Source organism: Bufo gargarizans, chromosome 1 (assembly GCF_014858855.1).
Source record: "Bufo gargarizans isolate SCDJY-AF-19 chromosome 1, ASM1485885v1, whole genome shotgun sequence".
Classification (NCBI taxonomy): Eukaryota; Metazoa; Chordata; class Amphibia; order Anura; family Bufonidae; genus Bufo; species Bufo gargarizans.
The window spans coordinates 431,684,182-431,711,079 of record NC_058080.1 but is presented as its reverse complement, the minus strand read 5'-3'; the positions used below and the strand labels follow the sequence as shown (position 1 = coordinate 431,711,079).

The following is a 26,898-nucleotide window of genomic DNA, read 5'->3' as shown; positions in this document are numbered from 1 at the left end:
GCATGGACTGTTCCATGCTTTGGGGACAGCAATTTGCTGTCCCCAATGCACGGAACGGACGACACATGTTTACAGCCACGTGCACATGCGTGCACCACATAATAAACCATAAATAAACACCAATCGTAAGTAACTCACAAAGTGAATATGCGTACTAGGCCTCATACCAAGTAACAACACCAAAAGAGAGAACAGGCACAGCACGACTAACAAAATATATAGACTTTATTATAATACCCAAAAAGGGAGAAATACAATAAAAACAATGACAAACAATACAAAACAATGGTGAGTGACACACAGGGTGAAGGGATCACAAATGGACAAACTATAGCATGGACCAAAGTTGGAAAAGGCTAGTGAGGTATTTAAATGAAGAAAAGATACCCTAGTGGAGAACATATATGCATGACCTCACCAGCCTAGACGAAAATAGCAGCCAAATACAGTACATACTTAGTAAAGTGCAAAGTTCAAAAAGTACCATGTACATGGACAATAAATAGTAGATTGGATAAGTAATGCCATAAATAGATACCCAATTGTGATCCAATGAGCCCCAACGCACCTTTCGCGCAAGCTTCCTCAGGGGGGGGGGAATGTATGTCACATAATAAACCATGGCACATCCTACACTAGAATTACTGAGTGTTAGGAAATGTGCTGCATTGTATTGTACCATAGTACTCAAGGCCAGTTTCCTCCATCCAGTTGATAAAAAAGACAATTGTAGTAATTATGACTTATGGTTATGTTATCGCAATTCATACGATTCTCATCTTCTTTGTGTGGTGCCAAATCAATTAGAAGTATAAGTATGTACGCTCCATACTGCTTTCATAATGAGACCAGACCACAAGTTGGTTTCATGAAAACATCTTCTCATCCCCTTGAGCCAGAACAAGAGAGAGCTTTATTCAAGTTACATTCACTTAAATAGCAGACATGACATCACAAAAGGGGTGTTCCTTAAAGGGAACCTGTCACCAGTTTTATGGTGTCCTAACTAAGGGCAACATAAATAAGTGACTGATTCTCTTAGCAAAATGCTGGGTCACTTTTTTTAATTGACCCAATCAATCTGCCAACATCTTGTATTGAAAAGCTCCAGCTGATAATGATGAGTCATGAATATTCATGAGCTTCTGACTCTCCCCGCCCACCTGCTGCTGAATGACAGTTATTTTCCATATGAACCAGCAGCAGGTGGGCAGGGGAGTGGCTATAGCTCTGAATTAAATATACGCAGGACTCAATGACATCACGCTGGACTCAAATCAGCTCATTAGCATGCAGCATGCGGCATCTTTGTGTGTATATTATGAGGTAACCATCTGTCACACCAGTAAGTGAATACATCTAAGGCACTTTTTAGTAGTTAATGATTGTAGATAATTAGTTAGATTATAATCAAATATCCACATGACAGGTTCCCTTTAAGAAGAGACTATTGTCTCCGTTACCTGATAGGAGTGGTTTCAGCAACTTCAACTCTGAGTTCATAGGTATATTTGAAAATTGCAACCTAACTCCCCCTCCCCTCCCCCTCCCCCTCCCCCTCTCCCTCCCCCTCTCCCTCCCCCTCCCCCTCCCCCTCCCCCTCCCCCAGTAACCTTAAGACAAAGGAATGCACATGAGGCTCACATATCTGGTTTAAAAATGTGTACTACAGAATGTTTACACTATATATAGAGAATTACTATACACATTGGATTATTTCTGTCCGTACCGATTTCACTAAGACTGGCCATCTATGTAACGCACATAGGGGTGTCCTGGCGTTCCCACAACGGCAGATGTTGGAGGTAGGTAAAAAGAATCTGGCTGTTGGGCTTCACTACATCCAACCCTTTTGTTCTCAGGTTTGCTTCTCTCTCAATGCAAAATACATGGGCGCTAAAATGAGCCAAGTGTGCATGTGTATGAGGTCATAATTCCACCTGGTGTATGACCATCTTTAGTCATGACATTAAAACTAGTCCTGCGCACAGACAAACCCCATTCACACTTACAGTGAAATCCAGATCTTTTTTGGAGTTTACCTGGAGGGGCTGTATGTGTGAGCACAAATATCCGCAATATCTGTCCTGAACTTTACCCAGACTTTTTCACCCCAGAGCCTTATGACTAAATTCTGTGTCTTGTCCGAGTGAGCGCAGTAAATGTTCCAGAAAATCACAGTTGACCATGCCTAAAATTCCTGCCTCATGCCTAGGGACCTGAAACCTTTCCTTTGCAGTGAGAACGCACCCGACATGGAACATCTCCGGTGTGATAGCTACATGTGTGAATTGAAAGGCCAACTCTGGTAAATCTGTGGCCCCGATAATCCAGAAATGGTGTTAAAAAGCAGTATGCAGGCACACATATAGGCACCTGTATAAATAATACAGTAATAATAATTGATTTTATCTAACATTAAATTTATGAATTTAGAAACCGGTTAGTCCACTTCAGGAGGCAGATGGATTTTTATTAAACCCTTGTAGGCCACCTGTTTACTATAAACATCCGGGAGGTCTACACTTAACTCTGCAAAAATGCTTTTGAATGTCCTTTTAGAGTTAGCACGGAGATGCTGCAGTGGCAGGAATCCCACTCTCCATGACGCTGTATATACACATCAGGAAACGGCAATACTGCTTTCTGCTCTAGTCCTAGCTACACCGCAGTTTCTATCTTCGCCCCTAACAATCATAACCTATATTTTCTTCCTTTTTTCTGGGTCTAAAAAAAAAAAGACTTAAAATAAAGCCCTATGTATTACCGAAAGAGGTGCAAAATTATTGCATAACTGAACGGGTTGGAGGATGACAATTTGTGGGGCTAATGGCGCTGGCTCTGGGACATGGATAATTGCAAATAGCAATGGCATGGGGCTGATGGCGCTGGCTGGGGGACATGGATAATGGCAATTTAATTTGTATACATACAGAAAAAAATAATATATTGCGATATATATCATTATCGCACATAGTTCAAATTATATTGCCATATAGATTTTAGGCCATATCGCCCAGCCCTAGTAGTAAATTTCAAGGTGCGTTGACTTCCTGAGAAATGTCTAGTCCATGTATTATAAATTAAAAGGGACATTTAGGATGGTAAGGATTACAAGTTGTTTTTTTTGTTTTTTTACCGCACTGATTTTCATGTGGAAAAACAGCAGCATAATGCAGTGCCACCAAAGTGAATGAGATTAGACAAATCACATATACATTTTCATTTTTTTTCTTTGTGCAGAAATTGACTTGCCGTGCAGATTCATTTATTCCTCAGCATGCTGTTTTGAAATCTGCAGTCTTGTGCAGGTACCATTTATAATACAATGATGGCATATCGCCTTCAGTGTTAGATAGGTATGGGTCCCACATCTGGGGCCTGCTACTATCACGGGAACATGACCCCGAAGTGAAGGAGAGGACACCACGCGTGTGCAGCCTGCTCTGCACTCATTGCTATAGCAGCTGGAAAAATAACCGAACAAGTTCACTGGATATTTTAGGAACACACATATAGGCGAACTGAGGACACACCGGGCAAGTGCAGTCGCTGCTCTATTCACCGTTATGGCACTGCTGGAAATAGCTGAGGTAGCCCTCGACTATTTTCATAACTCACATAGGGGTGAATGGAGGGTGGACAAGCATATGCTGCTGCTCTCTGTTCACTTCGGGGTTCCTGTTGTGGAGGTAGGTGTTGGGACCCCGCTACGATCTGACATTGATGGCATATCCTAGTGATATGCCATCAATGTCCCAGGTGGGAGTACCCCTTTAGGATAAAGGGCATGATGCTTCCAGTAGAGTCCTTCAGTAATGGCTAGTCCCGTAGGCCATGTGGTGTAAGTATATGAAATATTCACTGTAACTTGTGTGTGGAATTGGTATTATTTGAAGAGAATGATAACTGATACATTTTTGTATGTTTGCGTGTTACTGTTAGTGACTCCTCTCCCATACAACTCTGGCACTTTTAGATGCGGCTGAAAAACAATCTAGATGAAGTTACTGCAGCAGGAACATGCCAGGACCATGCCATTGAGACACACAGAAACTGGATACAGCATGGAGGTGACATGTTCATTTTGAGGAAGGGGTTGGAAGGATGTGAAGTGGGGAGTAAGTGGTTTGCTGGTTTTATTTTACTTTTGGTCTTTTTTAATTTTATTTTACTTATAATACAAAGCTGTAGAAATCTGTTTAGGTGGTTGCTTAGACTTCTTTAATGAGATATACATTCCAGGTTATTGTAGTTATTTAAAAAGATAGACATGATATACATTATTCTCAAAGAGTAAGTAATCATTTACATACCGAAGAGGTGCTACCCTAATAACTGCTTCTGTACACTGCTTATATAATTGTCTATAAGGAGATGTAGTCAGGCGCTCTGTAGCTTTATAATTATTGCCATATGCTGCTATGAATTGGATATGCAGTGTGTTTAAATGTTAATGCCTGATGGTTAGACATTATGGAGCAAAAGTCAATTATAACGGCAATCTATATGAAAAACGCACAAGTACTGTGCCCTACTCATAGCGCTAAGTATACCTAACCTTAATGCTCAAATTTACAAAGCGACATCACTTCCCCTTTGCTTACTGGTGTTATTTTACTGCTATTTAAAGGGCCATTCCAGTTTCAGGAAATACAACACATTCTTGGTTTTGTATAATGGTATGATGTTCAGATGTACTTTTTGTCCTAAGAGTTTTCAAACTCTCTGCTTGTGGGTTAGATAGAAATCTATTCTGGTCGTGGGGTAATCACCCTGGTGCATTATACAATTTCTAACCTTCATCAACTGAAACCAGAATAACCCTTTCAATGATTTAACATTTATAATATATATACTGCTAATGATTTGATGACACTACGCTGGGTAACATAGACTGGAATGACAGTGAGTGTTAATGGTGGTTAACGTCAGAATTGTGTAAAACTCCTGTATTCACTTCCTTTTTCCCACAGTATGCCTTTGTATTCTTTTCCACTCTTTTCTGACAATTTGAGTAGATATTCTTGACCGAATAATGCCCTCAAAACATATTACCTTGAGATTGTATGTTGGACTAAATCCACATCTGCGCTTTAGCATTCCTGTACTCTGTTCCAGCAGGCGAGCAGAATATCGGAATTAAAATATCCAGCATGGCTGAACACCACTGGGGCCCTCTGGATCCCAATTCCCTATAATGGGATCCATTGGGTTTTCAGTGAGAATGCAGACTTTCTGCCAGAAACTAACTGTTGCATGCATCGGTTTTTCCTGTGTAATGCCGTGAAGAAAGGCAGGGACACAACAAAGTCACTTCAACACTGTTTATTGCTTGTTCCAGCCAGATCGCAGCCGGGTCAGGTAATCAGTCCACAGGCCAGTGTTTCCTTCACAGGTGCCTTGCAGTGTGGGATCTGCAGCCTCCCACTCCACAGACACACCCTCCTTCATGCTGCTCACTTTTAAAACACAATCGTGGACATGAGCCAGAAATAAACCCTGGAGTGGATCGTGGGGAGTAAGCACCTACCCAGCTCTTTGCTTACTCCCAATAAAAGCCAGGCCCAGATTAGCTGTTACCAGCTATACTAGGTAACAACAGCGTCCACTATTTATCTTAGTGGACACTCTAGCTTCTGGCTTCCATTCCACCAAGGCAGAGTACCTTGGTGGAACGTCTCAGGTGAACCACAGCAAACCACAATATGAATCTCCTTAATAGGTTTCTTGAACCATTCTCGGAGATACATACCGTCCTTCATATATGAAGCCTGTCACTGCCTCACATCTGGTAGAAAGTTGGCTGCATGCAGCATTTTACTTCTGACATAAAGTCGGTGTGCATACAGCTTATTTTTTCATCAGAGTGCTGGCATTCTTTCCGAAAACCCAACAGATCCCATTATAGTGAATAGGGATACTGTAGAGGCACCAGCAGTCCGGCCATCCCGGAGTACCAGAATACCCTAATGCAGATGTGGATGTAGCCAAAGTGACAGTATATATGTTATTGTAGAAGACCATCAATGTGCAAAAGAGAACAGAGAGGGTAAGTAAGCACAGTCCCTGGGTTTTCTCTTAAATTATTCAAAAGGATAACATACATGGTTAACCATGAACGATAAGAAAAGACCAATATCTATTTATTTATCTGATATCTATCTATCTAGATATCTGCCTATCATCTATCATTTGTCAGAATGTCCACCTATCTTTTGTTTGTCTAGCTTTTTTTTAGATTTGGTTTATACGTATTCATCTATTTTCTCATCTGTAAATGCTTACTTTTGCCTTTTTTTTTTTTCTAAAACTAACTGATCATAATTGACACTGTTTAAAAGCTACAGCACAGCCAAAGCAACATCAAAGGGTCTTTCCCACCTTGGAGATTTATGGCATAGTCACAGTATGAGGTTTCTACCTCTTTATTGGTGGTCCCCCACCCCCTCAGCCTCATCAAGGTAGTGAATCGGTGGAGAGATGCATGGCTTTCTCCTTTGTCTTCTTTGAGTGAACAGTCAAGTATGGTGAGTCATGGTGACCCCTGTTCTATACATAGCTGTGGCTCCAGGAGGTGGGATCTACATCAGACAGACACGGCATAACCTGTGTCTATACCCTAAATGTCCAAGTTGGGAATGCCCCTTTAACCCCCCTAGCTGAAACACCCTTAATGACCAGACCACTTTTTACAATTCTGCACTACACTACTTTCATGGTTTATTGCTCGGTCATACAACTTACCATATAAAATACCCCAGTGTAGTATGAGGGGAATTGCTCCCAACATATAGGCTGACTATATGATCCAGCTTATGCAGCTCTATACCATTTGGTTACACATTTTTGTAGGATGACCTGTATTAAAAAAGTAAACTTTTCTTTTTAATATGATGGAAGAAAAGGTATGCCGACGCATACTGCCTGAACATATATGCACAGGCCCGTTATAAGCTATAGACCAGGGGTCAGCAACCTTCTGCACTCCAGTTGTTTTGAAACTCCAATTCCCAGCATGCAGAGCAATTATGCATGATGGGAGTTGTAGTTTCCCAACAACTGGAGTGCCAGAGGTTGCCTGCCCCTGCTATAGACACTTTCAGCTTTTTTTTGTGAGGAGACCGCAAATGTCTTAAAATCTGTCATTTGATTCCCTGTATAGCTTGCAGAGTTCATTGCGAGGTTCACTTCACACTATGCAGAGCAGCTCTGAATCCAGGTTACATTCACTAAAGGGTCATAAGTAGACAATAACCCAAGCATATAGTAGATGGTAATGTATATGATTAGAAGACATTTAGTCTAGCTTTACCATGTTATAAAAGAGTTATCTGAAAACGTCATTCCTGGTTTTCAGTCTTCTTCTCATGCCTTACACTCTATAATTAATACACTTCTATTTTTAATAATTGGCATCAAACATACATGCAAATTAAACGTCTATTTAAGATTGTAGATGATATTATGTTTCGCTTGAAAAAGAAAAATTATATATTTTATTATTTTATTTGCATTTTTTGTAATCTAAGGGAACGTGAGTTTCCATGGTGATCATTTCATTTAAAATAGTTTCAACATCTCAGATATACCGCGTTGTAAGGGGGGTCACCTCCCTTTGACGAAATGCATGCCCTTAAAATCAAAATAAGGTTTATTTTTCAGTCGTGGATTACAATGTGCATTTTTTAAAATGGGACATAAAAAAGTAACATAAACCTAGTAACATATACTAAGATATGGGATAAAGATTCTTTTTGCCCAGAAAAATAGACTGTGTACAAATACACCCAATATGTTCCATAGTAAGAGCCATTATAATGATGGATAATAATGACAGAACAATCAGGTTTTCAGGGTTTGCTATTTGCAATAATATTGAGTACCTGCACTTTCAGATAACATTTCAAAATCAGCTTCTATGTAAGCTATATAAGCTCCTATGTAAAACTATATCGGACCATCATAAGACTTGTAGCTGCCATTTTTAGTAGTTTCCCCTCTGCAGGCTCCATCTCTGTCAGTTGTCCCTGAGCTAGTGGGTAGAGACTGGCAGTTCTGATGTCTTTCCATGGAATACACTTAGAGACAGGAGGTTCTGCTCAGAAAAAGGATATTATGGAGAAGTACTGGACAGTAATGATGTGATTAAAGCATGTGAGTTACAATATAAAACATATTATTAGCTGCTGCAGCTGTTCTTTCTGTGATTGTGCCTTTCTCACTGCAGCTCACTCCTTCTCCCATCTCCATAAATTTATATGGGCAGCTGTAATCTAATCCTTTAGTGAGCAGACATTCTGTCGTGGTTTCTTAAGGCAGATGTAGCAGAGAATTCACAGTAAATGTTAAGGGGGAGGGGGTCAGAGAAGAAATGTCTCATAAGTGTAGAAAGAGGCATTTTTCCTTGTAAGCTATATTACAAAGTTTCTTATATTCACGGATTGATGCAAAATTGTGTGAAAAATTGGTGACCATTTAATGATGAAAAAATACTGCATATGCCTTGTAGTATATTGCTCCATGCAGTATCATTGCCCATGCCTGTAGTATCACCAGCGAGTCTACATAGGCCTTGCCCTCCAAGTTAACATATCACTCTGGTTGATAAGTGGTTTGCTACATTGGCAACAAATTAGACGCTCTCATCTGGCGCCCAAATGCTTGTACCCGATTTATCATGTTGCATCATGTAGTTTTATTGCTAGCGTGATCGTAAGTAAAGTGCTACAGATTAGCACCTTACCGATATGTGACATGAAGCGTAGCTGCTTTATTATCAAGGTAACAGGCGGTCATTTGTTTCTCATTAAAGCAAAACCCTTCCATGGCTGCATGCCCGGTGGCAAATGGTTTGCCAACAATAGTCTCTTGATCTAGTGCTACACCTAAAAGCTATTATGCATAGGACACCATGGAAATGAACAAAATAGAACCCACTATCTGGCTGTATAAGTATATGGCACAAGGAGATTTTATAGAGATGTCAGAAAATGATGAACACAATTCCTAGAAAGGGAGATGATACAGTAGGCATGAATTTGAAGGACAGACTATGTATGGGAGATATAGGGACATTGTGTGGTCAGCAGTCATTGTCGTCAATTGGCTCTCTTTTTTTGTACTGGGGAACGGGTATGTCAAAGTTATTTTTTTGTACAGATTCCTGGGCACCTCATAACAACTGCTGCTAGGAAACTTCACAGAAAGACAGTGGGGACTAAATGTACTAAACTAACCCCTTCCCCCTGTATGCATTTTAGGGCTTAGTGACCAAGCATTTTTTTTTTTTGATCGTCACCTTCCACAAGCTATACCTTTTTTATTTGGATGCAGCCATATGAGGGCTTGCAGGACAAGTTGTAGTTTTTAATGGCACCATTTTGGGTTACACGGAACTTACTGTTTAACGTTTTGTTTAACGAGATGTTTTAACATCTCAGATATACCGCGTTGTAAAGGGGGTCATCTCCCTTTGAGGAAATGCATGCCCTTAAAATCCAAAATAAGGTTTATTCTCAATCGTGGATTACAACGTGCATTTTTAAAAATGGGGCATAAAAAAGTTACGTAAACCTAGTAACATATACTAAGATATGGGATAAGGATTCTTTTATCCCTGAAAAATAGACTGCGTACAAATACACCCAATATGTTCCATAGTAAGAGCCATTATGATGATGGATAAGAATGACAGAGCAATCAGGTCGTCAGGGTTTGCTATTCGCAATAATTTTGATTACCTGCACTTTCAGATAACGTTTCAAAATAAGCTTCTATGTAAGTGTACATTAGTAATAAAACTATATCTGACCATCATATGACTTGTATGGAAAAATAAATGCGGTGGAAAAATGAATCCTGCCAGCAAGGGAAGCAATATGGACAATTACAATACATTAGTAAGTGTCTTGTATTAACTGTATCTACATAATAAATGCCATTTCTGGGATGGATTGAAAAAAAAACAGCAATACTACCACTGAGTTATTATGTTATATAAATCTTGCGACATTCATTTTTTCGGCATAAATAACATGCCATACCAGCTAAGTATGGACAGCTTCCAATATCCATGTGTTTGACTCTTTACAGTGTCTGTGACTTGCACCTTACTTCCTAATTCGTAATCTTGTTTGTTTTGAATGATAGGCGTTGTGTTCGAGCAGTTTATCTCCACTCTGCTGTCAGACGTGACCTCTGAGCTTAGCTCTAAGGCTGGCTTGCACGGGCCAATGGAACAGCTGATTGTCAGGAAGGAAACGTTCCTTCCCGGCAGTTGGCTGCTCGCTCAGTGAAGGAGCCCCACATGCAGTGATCTCAATCACAGTATGAGGATAAGGGGTCGCTATTGCGATCCCTTGTCCCCGTACAGAATCATTGTTTCTAGGCAGCAGATCAATGTTTAGTCCACACGATCTGCTGCTCAGAAACTATGATTTGTGATGTCTGCACGAACGACAGGATCATCCAATGAACAAGCTTTTCGGTCGTTCATTGGATGATTGGCGGTACATTAGGATGGCCAGATTATTGGGAATGTGCGTTTGCATGAACGGTTATTCCCGATAATCTGGCCATTTATTGATACGTGTAAATCCATCTTAACTTTCAACAGTTGTGGAAAGTTTATTAGGATGTGTTTCTAATATATTGTGTATTATCATCATGTCTCTCAGTGTCAGGGTAAACCATTGGAGTGGATATCTTCCCGTGTATGTGGAGACACAGCGGCCGGGCGCAGAGGTCTCCGTCGGCGAATGGTCCATGTGCTATGCCCTGGGAGACTGATGTGTTCAGCAGAGCAGTGTTTTCTTGGCTGATGTGTGTATGCCGGCTGGGGCCCCCGCGCAAGACGTGGATTTATTGGCTTGGCCTGGATGCATTTGTTAAGAGAACAATATATGAAAGCAACGTGCGTTTGTCTCTAGTGCGCCTGATCAGCCGCTGGAGATAATTACGTTGTCCTGTAAATAAACATGTATGAGGATCATAGTAACTTTATCTGGCATTGATCACTGAGCAAGGCTGGATAAAGTTCACTCCAGTGGTAATGGGAGATTATTGTATACATGTGTTTGTTAGCTGGCTAGGTTATTCTAAATGATGGTGGTTTCTCATCTTCCTGTGTCATCACTTCCTGTATCCTTGTTACATGAAGTAAGTGGTCGGGTGACGGGCCAACCCCTTTTCTATTTGTTACACCCTTTTGTGACTAAATAGAGGTGAACAGACTGGGCAGGAAGGGGCAGTGCTCAGCAGAACTCAACATGATAACACCTTTGTCTGAGTCGTGAAGAGATTTACCTTTCCTTACACAAAGTCTGATGCAAGCGAATTTCTACTACAAATATTTCCATTACACAACCGAGCATCCATAATGTACTGCTTTCTGACGGGAGGTAACCAGCAAAACTGGAGATCTGGAGAAGAAAGCATCTTCTAACTCAAGAGTACAGTATAAATAATTGAAATTATTTAAAAATACTTTTTTAAGATGTGTTCTAAAGGTGTTGACTCATCTAAAACATTGGTGGCATATCGCTAGGATTTGCCACCTATGCCAGATAGGTTGGGGTCCCAGCTCTTGGATCCATCTCCAGAACATTACCCATAAAGGGAGCAGAGAGCAGCCCTCAATTCATTTCTATGGGATCCAGGGGAATATCCTAGCGATATGCCACCAATGTCTCAGATGAGACAACCACATTAAAGGTGCTATCCCATCAAGACAACCTTTCCCATATACCCTGTCTTGTAATTTAGACCTCATAGAGGAGCTCCCCCTTAGGAGCCCGTAAGGAACCCCTCTTATTAACCACAGTGCTGTGGCAGACCAGTCAGTCAATCTAAAAAGTTATAGAAAAAGGTAAAGGAAAGTCCACCTTCTAGGCCCATGCACTGGCCAGGACTTGGTGTTCATTATAACGGCTGCTCCCGGACCTTGCATCTCTGTCCTGCTGTCATGGTCACATTTGTTAAGTCTAAATGTGATTCATCTGAACTAGCAGCATTTTTGCCATTTGATATCCGCGTAGTTTCTGATGAATCTTATTGATTGTCGCTGTGTGGTAAAGCTGTTGTATTTTCATTGTAATTAAAATCCAATCGGAGAAGTGATAAAATGTGAGGGCTGTATGGACTGCCACTGTTTCTCTTTTTCTCATTCACTAGTTAGTAAATGCCTATTCATTAGGTCCATTAAAAAGCCTCTAATGGGATCTGAAGCTCATAACTAAACCCCACTGTTTTAAAACTATTTATTTTTACAGATCCAAAAGTAGACTTTCTGGTTTCCCGTCAGTAACACTGAAAATAATTTTCATCAGCATTTGTACATTTTGTCTTTTACTTATAGACTCACCAGACTCCTAAAGCCACAAATATACCAGTAATATATCTATAATTATAATCATCTTGTCTGGCCCTGTCAATCAAGAAGGAGCGAGAGGAAGCAAGAGGAGCCAGGTGCATAGAGTGGCGTGGGCCCACCCTCAGTGCACTTAACCTCTCATTTGCATATGGATTAAAAGTACTTTTTTTTCCTCCGGTATGAAGCAATGGATCACTAAGGGTAGGCTCAAACTTACGTTAAAAGGATCCAGCAGGCTGTCCTGGCAGAGAAAGTGCTTTTGGAGTTCACCAAGATCCAGCCCAGCCAGAAACTGCAGTTCACTGCCGGACCCCATTGAATATAATGGGATCTGGCCGCTATCCAACAAAATGGCCAAATGGTTTTTATTCAGCCAAAAACCAGCACTTATACCGGAAAGTGGCCACATCAATGGGGTCTGCAATGAATGACAGGAGGGGGAGGGATGGGCGGGCAATGGTAACAGGTGCCTTTAAAGGTTCTGTATCACCTAAATTATTTTATTAAATTAAACCAGAGACAGTTTTCTAGACCTGCTCAGTGACTTCTACAGAGATCACTGTATGCGGAGGGAGGAGTAGATGAGTCGTGTCCATCACCTATTATAAATGGTGATGCCTTCCATTGTAACCCTGCCTTTCATTTCAGCGAGGGCTGCTGAAAAGTAATCTTAGAACAAGACTTGGCAGTATATTATTAGCCTCAGTGGTCAGAACGATAACTGCAGGTTAACATAAAAACTTCATTTATACAATAGGTAATTTTCTGATGACACAGTCCCATTATTAACTTGCTCGCTTTTTTAAATTTCAACCCCAGCTAAAACCATATTCACCTGCCCGTGCTGCTCTTTTCCAGCTTCCTGGATTCCTGGCTCTTATGGTCCGCATCCTGTAAGCTTCTGGATGGATATGGTCATGTGTGCCGCTTCAGTCAATGACGTGTCCTCCAGGGGCTTGTGACCAGCAGTGTTGTGTGGCTTGGCGACAGGGCACTGCTAATGCCAAGCTGAAGTGGTGCATGTAACCCTGTCCATCCGGAAGTTTAAAGGACGGGAACCTTAAAGGGAACCTGTCACCGGGATTTTGGGTATAGAGCTGAGGACATGGGTTGCTAGATGGCCGCTAGCACATCTGCAATACCCATTCCCTATAGCTCTCTGTGCTTTTATTGTGTAAAAAAAAACGATTTGATACATATGCAAATTAACCTGAGATGAGTCCTGTATGTGAGATGAGTCAGGGACAGGACTCATCTCAGGTTAATATGCATATGTATCAAATCATTTTTTTTACACAATAAAAGCACACAGAGCTATGGGGACTGGGTATTGCGGATGTGCTAGTGGCCATCTAGCAACCCATGTAATGTCCTCAGCTCTATACCCAAAATCCCGGTGACAGGTTCCCTTTAAGAACACATAAGGGAGCCAGAATGGAGAGATGGGGAGTAGGTGAGTATGGTTTATTCAACAAGTACAGCAGGCTGGGGTTCAAATTATAAAAAAGTGCACAAAGCTGGAGATCTTATTTAAAGAGGACCTTTCTCTGCTCCTGACATCCCTGTTTTAATAGCTTCATGCACTCCCCATGTAATAACAGTTCTGCAACATCTCTTCTTATGGTTTTATGCTGTGCCATTCCTTTATTATTTCTACTAGAAGTTATGAATAAATTACTATTAGCCTTCAGTAAGGGTACAGAGGGGAGGTAACCAGTTGGGGAATGCATGAAGCTATTAAATCAGACATGTCAGGAGTGGTGAAAGTTCTTCTTTAATTTACAATTTCTCAGTGAATGTATATTTATACACTGCCAGTCGTTTTGCAACGTGACTAATCAGACTCGCATGCATTTTGGGCATTTATTGAATGTTTTCTGTACCATTTTTACATTAGTAGTTCTTTTGTGTAGTCTGTCTGTTGTATATGTCTCGGGCATCTCATGTCCTGGTTACATGATAGGGAAAATATATATTTGGTGTACTGGTCCTAGTTAGTTGAATCATTCCCGGAAGCTGATCTCCAGTCAACCCAAGACATTGTGCTGCCAAGCTGAGGACCGGATTCCTATATTCAGCATGTAAAATTCTTGTGTTCAGCATCCTCCAGAAAGAGACAGATGAGTGTTTTTACTCCCACTTTTACAGTATTAGTAAAGGATCAACATAATTAAACCATTAGCTCTCAAGCATTTATTCTAGGCTCCTACAGTGTTTATATAGGATATGTGGAACAAGAAACTGTATCAGTTGAGTTACTTAGGCCTTTTCTGGTCCACTTGGCTTGCTCTTGTCGAGTAAGGCACCACAGAACTTACAGAGCCTTGAAAAGGCCTTGTTTGCATGTTTTATGTGGTGGGTCTGCCCTCTCAAGGTAGACAATGCCTTAGCTTGAAGGGACCCTGTGACCATCAAAGGTGTTTGGAAGACTTTGAGCTTCTGCGATTCTGTTATGTTATCCAGTTTGTGTTCCTGCCTGTGCACTCCTAACCTGACAGTTCAGCTTTCAGTTCAGGTCCATATTTAAGTTCTCCTACTATGTCTCCCCTGTATGTGATACAGTCTTGGTTCCTGCATCCACCACTACCACTCGCTCAAGCTCCCCTAATTTCTCCAGTTCAGTGTTGCCAAATATCTGCAGTTTCAGTTTCAGAGACTATTTTGACTGCTTCTGCGCTTATGGTGCTGTTTTCCTTCATCTTAGCCATGCTAACCCACAACGAAGTCCAAATCCCTGTACAGGGGTTAAAGGGTGAATCCTGGGAAAGCGCTAGGACAACGCCCTTAGGGTTAGCCCTATGCCAAACCGGTTAGTTTGCACAGTGGGTTCACACTCGCTGATCCATAACATTTTGCATGCCTACATCATTGCTTACATTTATTGATAATATACAAACAAATATATAGTTTCTATGTTACTTATCAATTAGATTTAATCTTATTGGCTTAATTTTATTATGGTAGTTTGACTTTATGTAATTGCATGAAATTTCTACTTTACAAATCTAAGATAGTATAACTATTATTAGCCTTAGCCATATGTTATGTAATATACTTACTATTAGTCTGTCCCAGATCATAGAACCCACCAGAGGGTTGCCCCATCTGGACATTTATGTCATACCCAAAAGATATGTCATAAATGTCAGATTGGTGCTGGTTCCACCTCTGGGACCTGTTCCCATTGTACATTTACGGAATATATGCCATACATGTCTAGATTGGAATACCCTTTTAAATGTAACATTGATCAGTCCTTGACATAAAATGTGCCTAATGGTGGCCTTACACCGAAATCCAAGGTTGGCTGAAGCCCATGATTTCACTGGGATCGGATGAACATCTAATTTTGTTATTTGTTTGGGAAATGATTGTTTGCATGTTTGATATCAAGATGGCCAATTCTTTGTTATCAAGGGAGGTAACCAAAGCCAGAACTACCTGGAGTACTTGGTGAGCACAGTGTTTAGGTAGGTGATACGGGTGAAAGTAATATAAATGCCAGAACCCATGGTTCCCAGTAGAACATTGTCCAAAGCATCAGATATTGTCCACTTTGCTGTTTAGACTGGGACATGTCAGCAGAGGATGCGTGATAAAATGACAAAACTGTTACAAAACTGGAGCCCAATATAAACCAGTATAGTAAAACCATACACACAGATAATGCTCTGTCTGCTTATTCTTTTCCACTCCATGATCTCTGGAGGAGGCCGAAGCCTATCTTACTAAGCTCATACAGTTGGCTAGGCAAATATACTACTTGATCTCCCGCCATCACTTTTACACTTCTGGCAGAAGATATGGTCAAGAGAATTGCTGGACATATACCTTGATTAAACTAATAAGTGAGACACTCGCTTTAAATGACTCCGTCATTTCTTCTATGTCTTTTGTTGAAGAATTGTCCATAGTTACTATAGAAGGTGGTGCCAGCAACAATCTACGTGTTTATTTCTGCAGTCATTCATGGTTTCTTAAAGGTTTCTCTTCCAGTCACTGTATAAACGGCCATGTTTCGGCGCAAATTATGTGATTTAAAGCTTGTGTGATCTCATGTCATCCGACTCCGATATTTTCCTGAAAAGTCCATCTAGTGAAATCATATTTTTTTTCCAGTCGTACAATGCTATTGATTGAACAGGACAAAGAGTGATGTCTAAACAGAAATGCCGAGTTGGTGTTACCCGCCACATGCACACACTAGCGTCTATCCCTAAAACATGAGGGCCCTTTACAAGCCACAGAGCAACCAGGTCAATGTAATCACTTTATCCAGAACGCCTAGGGCTGAAAAATGTTTATTGATTCAAAAGTAATTATGGTACATTTTCCAAGTACTTGCCAAGTGTCTGTGTGCCCTATTGTTTTCCTATCAAGTTAGTGTTTTCATTGCAAGACTGCTTTGGTTTGGTGACATATTTAATAATCAGCTCTTTTGTGAGTATATGTTTAGAGTCAGCGTGATATCCCCTTTGTCAGCGGCAGGTCCATTCGATACTTATTGCTTGTTTTGAATGTCTTTAATTATTTTAAGCCTTGGTGTGATTTCTGAGAGACAAATGGAATAATACAGTGAAACCCTTTCTTTTGCGGCATTGTGGCTGTCAGAATGCTGTAAATAATGATAGTGTTGTTGGCCTGAACCCCTGTACGCACAAACATATGCTACAGGACACCTTTTGCCATAGTAATTTAAGTAAGATTGGAGTCATTTAGGGGGTTTGTAGTCCAACTAATTTATTACACGTTCAGTTAATTGCCATATATTGTTCTGCCTTTTGAAATAGAGAAGAGGAAAAAGGAAGAACACATGGCTCTTTAGGGCTCATGCACAAGAACATATTTTCTTTCCGTTTGCGGAACCATTCATTTCAATGGGTCCGCAAAAAAAACTGAAGTTACTCTGTGTGCATTCCGTTTCCGTATGTTCATATGTCCTTTATTGTCCGCATTACGGAAAAGGATGGGACTGTTCTATTAGGGGCCAGCTGTTCCATTCCGCAAAATACGGAATGCACACGGACGTCATCCATATTTTTTGCGGATCCGTGTTTTGCGGACTGCAAAATACATATGGTCGTGTGCATGAGCCCTTAACCACTTGTTATATAATTCTTGAAGCAAACATTGTCTGAAGTGTATGTGTGTATTATATACTATAGCATAGAAACCAATAGATAGGGACACAGTGATGCTCAATGTATCCTTGTCTGATCAGCCTGTAAGACCTTAAAGGTGTTGTCCAGGTTTTTTTAAGTGATCACTAGCTGGTCGCGGAAAGTCAAACACCCCGCACCCCACCAATCAATTTGTTTGTGTAGCCTCGTTGACCGAAGTCAGCACCAAAGCTACATAGTACCAGCAATATTGTAGTGGCTGAAGTCAATGCAAGCAGCGCTGTAGTAGCAAGCTCTCGCCGCTAAGTGATGGCCAATCCTTAGGATAGCCCATCACTTAAAAAACCCTGGATAAATTCTTCAAACTACCCAAAAACTCAACTCAGGCTCAAAAGTGAAGTGTGTCAAACATTATGAAAGGGAAAATACATAAAGGGAATCAACAAGGTAAAAGAGGAGAGAATATTTAAAAGAAGAAAAACTGCTACAAGAGGACATAGTTTTAAATTAGAGGGGCAAAGGTTTAAAAGTAATATCAGAAAGTATTACTTTACTGAGAGAGTAGTGGATGCATGGAATAGCCTTCCTGCAGAAGTGGCAGCGGCAAATACAGTGAAGGAGTTTAAGCATGCATGGGATAGGCATAAGGCCATCCTTCATATAAGATAGGGCCAGAGGCTATCCATAGTATTCAGTATATTGGGCAGACTAGATGGGCCAAATGGTTCTTATCTGCCGACACATTCTATGTTTCTATGAAATGGGAAGCAGTTTTTCAAAATTGGGACCACACCTTAAAAATCATTCTGCTAATCAAATATTAACAGCATTGGATCACTGTATTTTATACTGCAATAAAGCCCTATGTGAAAGTGAACTTCTAAAATGGCACACCTTAAAAAAATCATTCTATAAAATACTAACAGCATTGGGTCACTATATTTTATACTGCCCTATATGAAGGTGAACCTCTAAAATAGCGTTTTATAGTTCACCATTTACAGACCCAGCACCTGTACATAGCCAGGACTGTGTTTGAGACCTACTTCATCTGGTTTCATTTACGTAATGGAGAAAAGTGTCCTCTTGACCTTCATCAGGGTGGTATTTGCCAAAATAACTTTTTTGCAACTGTATAGGAAAGAACAGCAAACTGTTGAGTGGGCCACAGCAAAAAATGTATACTGTACAGTACACTTTATTTATTTTTTATTAAATTGAAGTGAATGACCAAACCAAAAGCACACCCAACTTCTAACAAGCAACTGGTCTCCGTGTATGTTAATTCACATACGTGAGTAACTATATTGACACACTTCAACCCTCAGAATGGGGCATTAAAGAGGTTATGCTATGATTAATGTAAAAAATGAAAATCAGACATCATATAGTACATGACGAGCTCTTTCTAACAAAGCTGGAACCAGCCAATGTATTTTAGGCTGACACACGAGGGTGTGTCCTTTCTCAGGACGCTTCTCCTTTCTTCTGTAGCTGTTTCCCTGTAAATGCCACAGCTTCCAACTGTAGATATGGCTTGTGGCAGTTGATTTAGACTGAGCATGTGTGACCATCTCAAGGAAGTGGACTGAGAAATAAGTACAAGAACTAACAGCAGGTGGCGCTATACAGGTGCATTTAATTTATTTTTTAGACATGCTTGAGTTTACCATGTCAGACATAATGGAAGTGGTTTTTCAATTCAGCACATAACATAACTTAGATCCTACCCCATGCACATTTTATGGCTGCTGTATGATATCTTGCCAAGCTTTGTGCACATTTACGTATATGCATTGAAGTTTTACCTTGATATGATCTTCACATTCACTTTACAAGAACTTAATATAATAAGATAGATGTTAAGTGTCTGATCGACGGGAGTCTGACCATTGTGGCTCATGCCAGTCTATGTGAACAGGGGCCTGTGTTCTTCTCCAGCGGACCTGCTTACATGTCTTCTTCTCAATCTCTATGGGACTGCTGCAGGTCCCCAAGTAGAAGTGCTCAGCTATCTCTGGCGGTCCCATAGTGTTGAAATGAGCCGTAAACTCTGTTCTTGTGTTCAGAGGGCAGACCCCTGCCAATGATACATTTATCCCATACCATGGTAGAGGATAAGTTCTTATAATGGGACAACCCCTTTAAAGGGATTGTACAGTATTAGAAAAACATGACTGCTTTCTTCCAAAAACAGTGCCCTACCCTTCCATGGGTTCTGTCTGGTATTGCAGCTTAGCTTCATCATTGAAGTGAATGGTGTGGACAGGTGTGGCACTATTTTGGAAATGAGCAGCCATGGGTTTCTCATCCTGCACACTTCCTTTATCGGTGACAACTTTGCAAAGCATTGCAAATTGGAAAAATCATAGAATTCTAAAGTTCACATCAGGAAGAGGTTTGGGGCATGTTAGGTTTTCATATGAAGGCCTCACTCCAAAATGTACATCTCCATTCATATATCCAATTTTATTTCGACATAGTGATGATGTTCAGATAAGACATTCGAAATCCATCAGATACATTTTTATTTACTCCAGAGATGAAAGCATATGTGTAACTGTTTTCTTGCAAACTTATTTTTGGCTTTGCACTCCTTCTGAACAGATGTGCAACATCACAGTGGGAGAAATATCACAAATGGAAAGTGGCTTTTATGCAAAGTCTCGTTCTACAGTTACCATTTCAGAACACATGTCATCAGGACCCACTGGTCTATTTATTTAGAAACCCCGCTAGTTGCTCATACAGTAATTGCTATCTTTAAACCGACGCTGCATGTTAGCTGTCATTTTAAGCTCACCTCTAAGTGAACACCCCCCTGCAGAGAGGTCCTTCATAGAAAATTGCATCTTTTTTTTGTTTTTAAAAGCTCTAAAACAAGAATGTGCATTTAGAGAATTTTGCTTTTCATGGAAGCATCTAGTGCCTTTCTAGAGCCTCACTTTCTTCCTTTTTGCCTTTTAAAGGCTTATTTTGGAGCAGCATCCATCACCTTGTGGTTGTGATGAGTAAATATCTCCTAACATAAAGTCCGGTAAATCACCAGTTTTAAAGTATCTGGTCATTTTTGAATACTTTCAGTTTTACATACAGTATATAGTATTATTCAACATAAAAAGATTGTGTAGAGAACAAGACTACACAGGATCAACTGACCAAACACATTGGCAGAAACTAAAATTTTCCCTTTTTATGTGAAAACTTATGAAGATATGAGAATCCGACTTAAATCAGCTTTGCAAACAAGGATGGGCTAAAAATCTCCAACAGCGATGTAAAAAGACTGATCAAGTATTTAATTAATTATTCCTGCTAAAAGTTGTCAAAGTTTTAAAAGTGGTTGTTTCACCATAAGAACGTACCCCCTGTCCACAGGATAAGGGATAAGTAGGAACAAGGTGCTAGAGTCCCTGGAGTGAATGGAGCAATGGTCAAGTACGCATGCTGCTTCTCCATACAACTTTATGAGACCGCTGGGGATAGTCGAGACATTTAGACAGCCTACAGTATAAATGCCTATTCTTGTCCGCAAAGCGCGGACAAGAATTGGACAGGTTATGTTTTTTTAACGGGGCCACAGAACGGAGCAACGGATGCGGACAGCACACGGAGTACTGTCTGCATCTTTTGTGGCCCCATTGAAGTGAATGGGTCTGCATCCGAGCCGCCAAAACGGCAGCTCGGATGCGGACCAAAACAATGGCCGTGTGCATGAGGCCTTAGACAACTAGTCTTTAAAGGCTTGTCCAGTTTTTAAAAATTGCTGGCTATACTATACAACTCCTATATTTTATCGGTAGAGTTCAACTCTCGGCACCCTTGTTGATCAGCTGTTAGAAGGGCCTCCTTTGTACTTTTAGTAGCTGCTGTGACTGGTATAGCACTTTACTACAGCTTCATCCCTTTCAAGTGAATGGAAATGAGCTGTAATACCAAACACAGCCACTTCTAAAATCATAGACATGGCACTCACGGGTGCTTCAAAAAGCTGAATTGGACCCCCACCAATCTAATATTGATGACATCTCCCGCGGATAGACCGGCAACTTTAAAGAACTAGAAGCCCTCTTTGATTCCTTTCCCCTTCTGTATTATTTTTGTCCCACTTTTCACTTGCTTAGTATCTCAGCTCTGCTAATGTCTACAAGTGAGCACAATGAGACTGAAAGGTACAGTATTTTGGTTAGTTATAATACTGTAAGAAATACAAATATTCCAAATCCAGAAATCAAATATAACAACCCATATTGCAGTAAATCATACCTAACAAGATAGATAATTGCTGCAGCATTTTAACACAAATTAGACATAAAATCGAAAGCTGCAGCCAGCTTGTAATCCTGTCATCTAAAGTGTTTTACAGTTGCTGCCATCTCAAGCTGTTTGACAGTGGAAAGTGCACATGGAAAAGGGCTTTTATAGAAGCCATTACATTTAAAAGGTTTCCAACATATACCAAAATTAACATTATTTACTTCAGCTAAATCTGCACCAGTTTCACTGTTTATTTGGATACTTCTCTCAATTTTGCTCTTACCTTCTTTTGTTTGCAGTCTGATTAACAAGTTTCTGATTGTTTAAGGAGTCAATGTAATTATGAAGGCAATCACAGTAATCATAGGGAGCTTCATCTCTTTTTTATTTCATGTCTACAAAGAGACAGGAGCACAGGAGGTTTTCTATATGTGTGAAACCTATTTAGAGATTTCAGAATCTGTCAATCTAGGTTTTTGGTAATTTAAGGTCATAATACTAATGCATTTTAGAGTTTTGGGTTATCCAAGTTCGGTTTTAGCTGAACCACTGGAGGTCAGGTGTTGCGACTGTAACGTAGACATTAAAATATGCTTGTCATATGGTTATGTGATTAAATTAGTCTCTATTCTAGGTTACCTCCCTGAAAGAGTCACTACCGCTTCAACAAACGCTGCATAAATCAAGTAGAAGTAAAGACAATAAATTTAATATATCCGTATCAAAGAAAATATATACTGTATATCTTACTCCAGGATTCACAGATACATTGCTTAGGACTGCTGCATAGTATCATCCATGCTGCTGCTGCTTGTGTTTGTGGGAGACAGGGATAGGGGAGTAGGATCTCCTCTTTTCTATATGTGCAGTCTATGGGAGACATCATAGCAGCTAGTGTCCAACCATTAGTTCAGGGACAAGGAGGAGCACAGGGAGTTAGAACAGGAGAGAGGAAATCTGGTGATAAACACAGAATACAAGTCATCTAATGGTCATATATAGTGTTATTGCTCATGTACACACTCATAAAATAGGGTAAATGAATACCTTTAGAATATCTTTATCGATACTCTCCAAAACTGATAAAAAAATAATTAAAAAAAACAGTCTAAAATACATCAGTTGCCATCCGTTTTTAGAGCTTAGTTCTAAAAAGACACACTTTGGCTTGAGTTGTTTATTAATCACTTTAAACGGTATTGATGCCAATGGGTTCACCTCAAAAAATGAGATCATTATCTGATATTGTCTGTCTTCAAGCCATTTTTTTATATCCGTTTTCCCATTGACTTTATGGTAAAGTAAAGGACAAAAACATTTATGTAGATGTTTCTTGCAACAGTTTTGTATGCAAAAAAAACAACTGTGTGACCAGTTGTTGCATCCATTTTTATTCAGCTGTTGGTTATTGAAGACTGCACAGAGCCTTACTATATCTACACCATGCTAAATTTTCACATTTTAAATTGAATTAATATGAATGTATTAAATTAGTTTAATCTATTTGTCTGTTATGCAAGTTGCTTATATTTTATGGTGTTTAGAACTTTATTCTACATGTTGTCATTATGTCAGTGGCAAATTGTAATCAACAACATGGTTATTTTTTTTATATAGTCTTGCATTTTTATTAGGCCTACCTCTGAGGACTCAAAAGGACTTCACAGGGATTTTGTTAAATGTTTTTTACTCCAGCGTTTTGGCACAGAAAAGACACAAGCCCGATTTACACAAAAATGTTCAACCTTTTGCCCTTATTACGGGACAACACATTTAAGGTAATTTGTAGCAGTTTTCTGGCACAAGTTACACTTGACATCTTCACCAGCCCCTAGCTGGTGTACAGTAGATTTCAGATTCAAGCACACAGACCTGCTAGGCTATGCCAGTATTATTAAAGGGAACCCATCACCATGAAAATGCTGTGCAATCCTCAGGAAGCATGTTACAGAGCAGAAGGAGTTGAGCAGATTGATATATAGTTTTACAGGAAAATACTCATTCTAATTTATCCATTTAATTCTCTGCTCTTTCCACACTTAGGAGTCATGCGGGTGGTCCTACACCCTGATCAAAGACTGTCTTTGCACGCTTAGTCATACAGAGTTAGCTGTCAGTCACTGAGAAGGACCACAAACATGACTCTTAAGCACAGAAAGAGTAGAGAATTAAATGAATAAATGACAAGTTATGATGAATAATTTTCCATAAACCTATACAAGAATCTGCTCAGCTCCTCCTGCTCTATAACATGCTGCCTGAAGATTGCACTGGATTTCATGGTGACAGGTTTTCTTAAAGAGCCATGCATCTCACTCCATCACAAAGTAGAGCAAGATTGGCATTAGAAATGCCGGTCTTGATAAATTCGCCCCCTCAGAGTCTTTTCTTTCACTCTCCCTTTCTCAGCCTCATTGGATACATCTTGGTGCTGTAAAGAACATATGGCATATTTGTCTTGTCTTATTCAAATTGAGAAATAAATGTTCTGCTTGGTGTTTGCCAAAATTCTGTTAAGTTCCAAAATAGCTTTGAAACTAGAAAAATGCAAATATCTCAGTGAATACGCTTGAGAATCAGTACAATAAAGACTAAACCTGAATGTCTTATTTATGTCCAAGAGGCTCTGTCAAGAAGCCATGTATACAGTATATAGATTATTCAAAAGTAATCAGAGCAGCTCTCACCTGTCTGGAAACTTCAAACATGGAGGCACGGACCGCTTCCTCACCCGGATTGGGAGCAGAGTTTAAATGAATAAAAAGAAGGGGGTTGTCCAGCCTTTCTTTGAGAAGTCCGTATCAAAAATTTAAAACGTCCAGGTACAGGTAGTATTGGTCTACGCGTTTCAGGCAACAAAACAATTACAGCCCTTATTCATGACCATTGAACACATACTGAATCCTCACATTTATAGGAGGAGAAAAACCGCACCTGGACCAATCAAAGGGTCATGTGGCCACTCCCTCCTACACATATATAACAATAAAACACTTTTAAGCGTAAAAAATGTCTCATGATTGGTATGGAGAATGAAGGGAATATAGTGTTCAGTATTGAAGGATCAAGTCTAACCTTTTATTTAATCCTAGAGGTTGGCGGCTTTCTAGTCTGAAAATACCCTTTCAATACCTTGCACAAGCATGTCTGATGTATCGCCACCATGAACTACTGCAAAATGAAGGCCGGCCGCAGAAACACTGTGGCTTTCATGGTGTGGTACATCAGATACATGCTTTAATTTTTTTATACAAAATAAAGTGCTATTGGAACTTCTCAAAGAAAGGCTGGACAACCCCAATCTTTTTATTCATTCAAACAGTGTATAGATTGTACTGTACTATGTGACTAGTTTACTGAGAGAATAAAAAAAAATCATATGGGAATGATTTGCAAAAAAAGTGAAACCCTATATTTCTACCATTAGGTGCAGAAACAGTGGTCAGATTCTTTAACATTCTCATCAGTCCTATCTGTCCCTTTGAAAATATGACCACCCACTGATGTGTAATATCTCCACGGTTGAACTAGAGTAGAAGAGTAGAAGACAAATGTGTCGACCATTTGAGAAGGTTCATCAGGGTAATAGCTGAAAGGGGACACAGCAAATGGCCACGTTTAGTGCACTGTGACTTCCCCGTAAAACAGACCCCAGATTAGACTCTCCCTTAAAGTGGTTGTCTGAAATTAGCAAAAAGTGGAGCACAGGCAGGGGATGGTGTAAAAATGCAAAATAAGCATTACTTACCTTTTGAATTGCCTAGTCCTCAATGCCAGTCTTTGCTTTCAAGGCTACAGTAGTGATGTCTGATCAGCCACACCTGACCATGTCAGCCAATCACTGGCCCCAAAGGTATACTGTTAAAGGGATTTTCTGGGATTTTAATATCAGATCGACGGGGGTCAGACACCCAGCACCATGTTAAGGAATAGAAGGAGCGTACCCATTTATTTATTTTTACAACACATCAGTGGATAATCGCAGAAGCATGTGCCACTTTGGTCCCTGATGCAGACCAAACACACCCGTTAAATTCTAGGGGTCATTGAAAACCATGTACAAAACACAGAAGCCATCTGTGTTCACTCTGTGGTTTTCCTAGAATATGCTCTGGAAGTAGATTTTAGCTGAGCAGTGTCCAATGAATATTGATGACACACAGACCAAACATGGATCTTCAAGGACATCTTCACAGATGAAACACTGAGGGATTGTCCATGAGCGCTAAATGAACACGGAAATGTGAACGAAGCCTACTGCTGGACTGGCAATAGGATGTTGTCTGTGGCACCACCTATAAGGGTAGAGGATCACCAGTAGATCTGTGTAATGCCCCTTCAAATGTATACTTGCACCACCAGGCTGTATATGACTTGCTTATAGCTTCTGGACCCCAGGGCTGACTAGGATAGAATATAATAGATATCCAAGTTTCCTTTTATTTAAAAAGAAAAAGCATTACCAAGAATATGGGAATAGTTCTTACAGTCCTTAAAACTTTTTAGCACTGAAAGAACTATTCGTGGTAACGTTATTTTTTATTGTAGTTAAAGGGGACCTACATATCTATTATATTCTATCCTATGGAGCCCTACATTAGGGTCCAGAAGCTATAAGTGATACATCTGTTGGTCATATAGAGTTTGATAGTTCAAGTGTTATTATTGGTAATATTGCTCTTGGTATACTGTGGGGCATGGTTCCATTAAAAGAAGCAGATCAACAGGTTAGGGCAGCGATGGCTAACCTCCGGCACTCCAGCTGTGATGAAACTACGACTCCCAGCATGCTCTATTCATTTCTATGGAGTCCTGAAATCAGCCAAGCAAGTGTACATCGTGGGAGTTGTAGTTTTACCACAGCTGGAGTGACGTAGGTTAGCCATCACAGGGTTAGGGGGTGCAATACTGGAAACCCCCACTACATCAGTGGCAGTACTCTGTCAGGTCAGTATCTAACCCATAGCAATCTAACTGCCTGCTGCAGTCACATATTGTGGAGATGGGGATGTAGACACTTAATTACTTCACCGTCATACATCAGTGGTGCTGTGTGTCCATGTGCATGATCTTATGTACACAGTGTAAATGCATACGTTTTCATATGTGGCCCGCATTGAACTGCTAGCCCATAAATACACTGATATA

At 40.2% G+C, this 26,898-nt stretch overlaps 1 protein-coding gene across 5 annotated transcripts in view; it reads left to right on the top strand.

Moving 5' to 3' along the window:
• The window catches only part of RFX3 (regulatory factor X3), a 224,251-nt gene that overhangs the window by 81,960 nt on the left and 115,393 nt on the right, over positions 1-26,898 (top strand). For 3 of the 5 annotated variants that reach the window (XM_044286838.1, XM_044286823.1, XM_044286814.1), the window contains exon 2: positions 3,980-4,121. The exons of 1 other annotated variant lie outside the window; for it this stretch is intronic. In XM_044286838.1, coding sequence (XP_044142773.1) covers positions 3,980-4,121 — 142 coding nt within the window. The remainder of the gene's footprint in view (positions 1-3,979; positions 4,122-26,898) is intronic. One more of the 5 variants, XM_044286829.1, reaches the window with a different exon arrangement.